The sequence below is a fragment of the Amphiura filiformis genome, chromosome 6, assembly GCF_039555335.1.
Source record: "Amphiura filiformis chromosome 6, Afil_fr2py, whole genome shotgun sequence".
NCBI classification, from domain to species: Eukaryota; Metazoa; Echinodermata; class Ophiuroidea; order Amphilepidida; family Amphiuridae; genus Amphiura; species Amphiura filiformis.
The window spans coordinates 12361661-12367921 of NC_092633.1; the positions used below are offsets into that span (position 1 = coordinate 12361661).

The 6261-nt window shown below is 39.5% G+C and overlaps 1 protein-coding gene across 1 annotated transcript; it reads left to right on the plus strand.

Annotated features, from left to right (window-relative positions):
* Positions 1 to 309: 309 nt before the first annotated feature.
* Positions 310 to 3705, plus strand: LOC140154984 (uncharacterized). The gene is given in 3 exon segments (XM_072177650.1): positions 310 to 601; positions 2590 to 3183; positions 3186 to 3705. Coding segments are annotated over 2 exon segments (1110 nt in total). The 5' UTR covers positions 310 to 601; positions 2590 to 2591; the 3' UTR covers positions 3704 to 3705.
* Positions 3706 to 6261: the final 2556 nt, after the last annotated feature.

The following is a 6261-nucleotide window of genomic DNA, read 5'->3' on the forward strand; positions in this document are numbered from 1 at the left end:
TTCAGCAACATCGAAAGCACCTTTACATATTTGTAAACGAAATGAGATGAAACCGTAACTGAAATTAGCACAACATTGCATCAACAATAATTATTGTTACTTTTGGTTTCGCGTCTAATTTGAAATAAAATCTTTTCACTCGTTGACAATAGACTCATTCGTGGATATGATATAGGAAAAGGCAGACACCCTCTATTTATTACCCCGGATCGACTGAAATAAAGTTTCATAGGAAAGGAAAGGTCAAATAGAAGACTTTATTCATAAAATGAATTTGGATGAATCAGACATGTCATCAGAATCTGATCACTTGATACCGAGAAATTCAGGTCTGGGTTTTCCAAGGCGGCGATTAGAGCGCTTCGTTTGCCTTTGTGTTTTCTCGGGTTATGGGAAAGTGGTACCACGGAGAAAGTGTATGAATTCTGTTCTTTGACGAGATCAAAATTGAACAATAATTTGTTGTTGACAGCAGAAGCTGACCAATGTTTTCAAGGCAATGGAGATTGTGATTCGTGTTCCATTGATATCAACCAGACACCGTTGTGTCAGCTGCGAAACTCTTCGAATTCGTCGTATCATCCTCAAAAACCTCGGAAAGGTAAGCTTTTGTTAACAGACTTTCGTTAATCATTAAAATTGAGGTAGGAATATTAACAAAGTCGCCTGTTTTGCTAAGGGATTCCACAGATCTCTATTTTATCTACGTTATATGGTACTAATCCCGGGGTACTAATATACTCAAAAGTGACCAAAAGATATTGGTCATTATTAAATCACTATTTTTTGTACAGTTTATACGTGTTTTTATCTTCGCAAATGGAACGCTCATGCATTCCAAATTGAGACTATACTAAATCAGGGAAATGGTGGAACGTACTTCCCAGATCATACTTTCTGAAGACATTGAATGATTTTCCCGTAATATTTAGATTCAAATTTGAAACTGTTGGTGTTATAGAACAGATGCATATTTGAAAATTTGCATATTAATGAATGTGTTTCACTGATATCAAATTTTACTGCAATTGTGTGTCAAATTTTGACACCATTTTGTGCATGTGATTATTTACCTGGAAACGTTACCAGTGATCTAGGCTTTACCTTTACTCCACACGCGTTGTAGTGAAGTTGGCGCTCCGATTGATAACACAGGATTAGATTTCCGATGAACACATGACACCAATTTTGACGTCACTTCAACCGCTATTTATAATCAATCAGCATTCTTGATTCACCTCAAATTGACGTTACGCGTGCACGTAACGCATCCTCGTAACGCATCCTGTGGCCTAGACCCTCCCTCGGGTCCATGGAGAACGACTGGTAATGTAGATTACATAGCATTAAAAATCAACCCAATACATGGACCCTCCCCGAGTCTGTAAGCAATTTGACTTCCAGTTCCCACAAAATGCTGGGAGTTCACTTTTACGGATTTGGAGTCACGCAATCTTTCTATATACCACGTCCATGTTTTCACTACATTAACGTTTGTGTAAGCGACTAAAACAACGATATTGTATCCGACCAATCAACGCAGCTTGGCAGCGCGGGGATATTTGAAAAGGCTTCCATAGCTAAATAATGTGCAAACATTTGCAAACCGCACGCGATAATATACGCAATATGGACAATAGGCCTAAGTCCGAGTCGAGTGGTTGCCTTTTATTATTACGCGTACCATGGGTCTGTCAGACGCGTGCCACTTGAGCTCAATACCTCTCAGTTGTTGACAAGCAATGACAAGTGTCCCATCCGATCTTGCGTCACATCCCGCGGCATAGCTTTGTGCTACCATATTTGAATTGAAACTGGGGCGGGGCTTTCGTAATTGACATCAGAATCACCGGGCTTCGTTGAACGAATATTTGGAAGTGAAATCTCAAACACTTCGGAACAGTCTCGGCGTGGGGAGCGGTCACTGAATTTTAGCGTTCAAATATAGGAGGTGTGATCAGTGTAGTGGCATTAATTTGAGCTCATTTGTGTAGAGAGAGGAATTGGTTTTGGGCTGTGTATTTAGAATCGGGGGGTGAAGGTCTATGGCATATTTTGGTAGGCTACCGGTATTATATAATTATGTATCGTTCCATTATCCAGGCCGGACCGAACCGAGACTGTGGGACAGTCTACCTGTGGCCTGGTACTTTGGCATCCATATTTTTCTCAACCCCAACATTGCAAGTTTTATTATTACATTACGGTGTGAATTACAAGGGTTGAGGATAAGTTGTGAATGCGGGTTCAAGAGTGTGACAAAAGTAGCTTGAAAGTGGACTAAGGTGTCCAGTAAAATGGGATGTTCCATGTGAATTCCATACACCCTCTATAGGAAAAAAATGGAAAAACCCATTCATGTAACTCAATTTGCAATGCATACTCACTCCCTTTGTGAACGAGTAAGGCCAATTTTTTCCCCAAAAGGTGTGTATGGTGTGCGTGTAGGGCGTCCATGACGCGATACCGTCAGCACGACGAAACACATCCCAGTTGGCACTGATGCAATCCCGCTTCCCGTGTACGTATAGTCACCCAATCTGATATGTTATGTAACCCTTTTGATTATTCTTATTTCTATTTCTACAGTTATGTCGACAATCAAATCGGTTCTTTCTCATGTCTTCTGGTTTGCTTATCTTTTACTGAGCGTAGGGATTTTGATATACGATCTGGTGCAGTACCTAGTCAGCGAATGGGGCCAACATGATGAGATACTTCATTTAGTTTCATACTGTACATTTCTCTTCCAAGTTCTTGCCATCCCCTTATCTTGCCTAGTTACGAGGATCCGTTCTGTAGTGTTTTATCGACACGCGCATTTCACCCAATGTTTACCGACGATAAATTGCACATCAGTGTTTCGACGCGCTACCTTTTTACGATCAACCACGTGTACTGTTTTGAGTTGTTTGAAATTCGCGCTCTTTATTAGCTGGCCAATGACAAACGGAGTTATTCGAGTTTCATATGATTACTGGTTACGCTTCAGTTCCAACGACACAATGCCAGTTGCATTTATAATCCACGAAGAAATCAGTCATTGGGCTGCATTAATAGGATATCTGCAATATGGAACATTTTGTTATCTCATTTACATATTACGCAGATCTTTGCAGTGGGAACTAAGCATAGTCTTGCATTTCATATCGGATTGTTCACCGACGGCAAATGTAGACAGTAATGTTGTCGTAACCGCATTAGTGAGGTTTACGCCGATTTTCGCGTGTTACGAGATCTCGTAGGACTCTGGATGGCATTCACCATGGCCGTTGCAACTTGGGGGATCACCGCTCATGTAACGTGGAACTACGCCATTTACGCCCGATGTAATTTTACGACAGATGGGTTGAAGCATGTTATGTTACTTAACATTCTCATTTGGTCACAAAAAGTCATGTTTGTTGTGCTTCCATGCATCGCTGTAGGGGGGTTCAACTTACAGTACTTGTGGGAACACTTTAGGTATAATTTAGTACGTTTGCGAAGACTGGCACAGGATAACAATTTCTGGACTCCAATAATACGTTTTACCAAGCAAATAAACTTTTGTGGTTGGGCTTTGAAGCCAACAATACTTTTTAGCGCCGTTGGACTTTTCCTTGGTCTGAAAATTCGTAGCTATAACCAAGGAGTGGAATTTTGGAATGGGCCATATACGTGGGAACGTCATTGGGGGTATTGCGTAAATGCTACTTCTTAACACAAAAAACGTTCTCTAAAAATCCAAAAGGCGCCGTCTGGCGCCGTCTATTAGCTTAGCTACATGTTGTGTACGCGTGTAGCGGCTTCTTCACGGGCTTTATTGATGAATCCAAGTGTGTGAAAAGATTGGATCCAACTCATAATAATGATAAAATTGGATGCTTTACACCCAATATTTATTGGTCTCGCTATGAGTTTTAAGATACTAGTGGACTCGACGTATTTTAAAACTCATAGCTCGACCAATAAATATGGGCTCAATCAATCCAATTTTATATTAATATTGGGACGTCAATATATCAGGAGTGGAGAAGGCTAGATTATTCAGCTAATCAGGCCTGACCATGAAAAGACGGTTTCTTTTTCCCGTTCGGTACATACCCTTAACATTAATTAATGATTTGTTGTTGCTTCAGGTGACGAAGTAAATGGAGAATCGGTGATAAGGAGGGCTCGTACAATAGGGTTTTTTCTTCGTACGTTTGTTATATTGGTTTTCTATATAATACAGGGTGTCCCCCCAAAAAAGAGGCCCCTCATTCACTCATTGCGCCCTCTTTTTCTCCTATTTTTGAAGAGTTGATTAAATATATTTTGGTATGTAAAGAGTATAAAGAAACCTTTAATCGTTAGCTTTAATAAATCAAAATAATTATTTCAATCGGCTCACAACCTTTGAAGATATGCCCTTTTGAATAAAAGTACCCGTTTTTGTGGCGCCCTCTACGGAGGCGCCACAATATAGGCATGACTTTGTGAAAAGCTTCTAATTTCACTCTTGCTAGATTGACTTCGCAATTGTTTTGCTAAAATTATGCCCAGCTCAGAAATAAAACCACAATTTGCTTGGATTTTATTTTATTATTGTTTTCTGATATGCACGGGATAAAATGGTGAGCGTGTATTCTTTGTTTAAAATACAAAATTAGGATTTATAAAAAACACCAAATAAATCCTGACCTTTGTATGCGTTCAACCAGTTTACCGTGTGCCTTAGAACCCGATAGACGGTGACATTTGACCATACACTAGGATCCACAACATGCTCATCTATCATGGGAACAGTTCTTAAACCCTAATACATTTGTACATTCATCCTTTGAAAATTTGGGTACACAAACTCATACTCTGCAACTTGAGGTCAAATTTTGCACTATGATTATGTAATTGAGGTTATTGGACTAGGCCATTGGGATGAGACTCTTGTGGTCCATAGTGATAAGATCAATTAACGAGGCCTCTTAAACTGATGGCTTTTGTTTGCTAATTACCATAGAATCTATATAGCGGTTATTGCCAAAGTTGCAATATAGGTAGCACAATTGGGCGGCAAACTGTATGCAAACAACACGGCATATTAATTATACATGTTCTACATTGTTGTATGACCAAAATTGACGTTAATGCCATGATTGGATCGTGGAGGTATACTAGCTACTCCCTCCATGATTGGATTAAGTAAATAACTAAATCCTGTTATCTACCCAGCAATGTTTGCTTATCTTAATAATTGTAACAAACTGTAGTGTACTAAATGGTACAAGACAGAAAAGGCAAACAGACAGAAATTTAGAGTTTTAAATTAGAGAGTTGACAGGAAGTTGTAAGAGTTAAAAGGGCATTTCGTGATCCACAGCCTCATCCATTTTTCTCAAAAAAAGTTGAGATTTTTATATCACTGGAAACCTCTGGCTACATAATGTTTATGTACAAAATATTTCTTGCAGATTAATTCGTTTAGCCAAGATATCGTGAAATTTGAATTTCGTTCTGGTGCACCAGAACGAAATTACAACGCATTGTCTATGGAGCAGTGTAATACACATAATCATGCATAACTCGCAAACGCAATATCGGAATCAATATGCTTTTTTCGTGGATATGTACTGAAAAATGTCATAAAAAGAGGATGCTAGGATCACGAATTACTCCTTTAAATTGTTATGGATATGATTGGTGTAAGCGCGAAAATGTTGAATGTCAGATCAAAGTCATCCGAGGTGAATAGTAATGTCAATCACAAATTGTTGCAGGTCAACTGAGGTGGACTAAGTTTATATTTGGATTGTCAGAACACCTTCCCCAATCAAACACATTTCTCTTGCATTTGATCATCTTCTACTCTTCCCTAGAAAATTCATTATAATACCAAATCTACACACCATGGAATTCACCATATCACGTCCAAGTTCACATTGGGCGCCACATTCCTTTTTTAAAGGAATTTTTATTCACTCTGTCCACGGATAGCAAACAGAGTGGTCGGGATGGCTCATGCTGCGGAGTGGCCTGCACGATCACCAGACCTCACACCACTTGATTTTTTTTTCCTTTGTGGCAAAATCCAAGATCTTCACAAACGTATTACTGAATGCATTCGCAAGTATCCGGCGCACAAGGATGGTACGTAATGCAATTGATGCAATGAGGACCAGGGCTGAAACCTGTATTCGCCAAGCAGGCAACCAGGTAGAGGGCAAAGCAGCACAGTAAACTCACTTCAGAAGAACCAAAGACAAACCAAACAGCCTTTTAGGGCTACCTTTTATCCTAAAA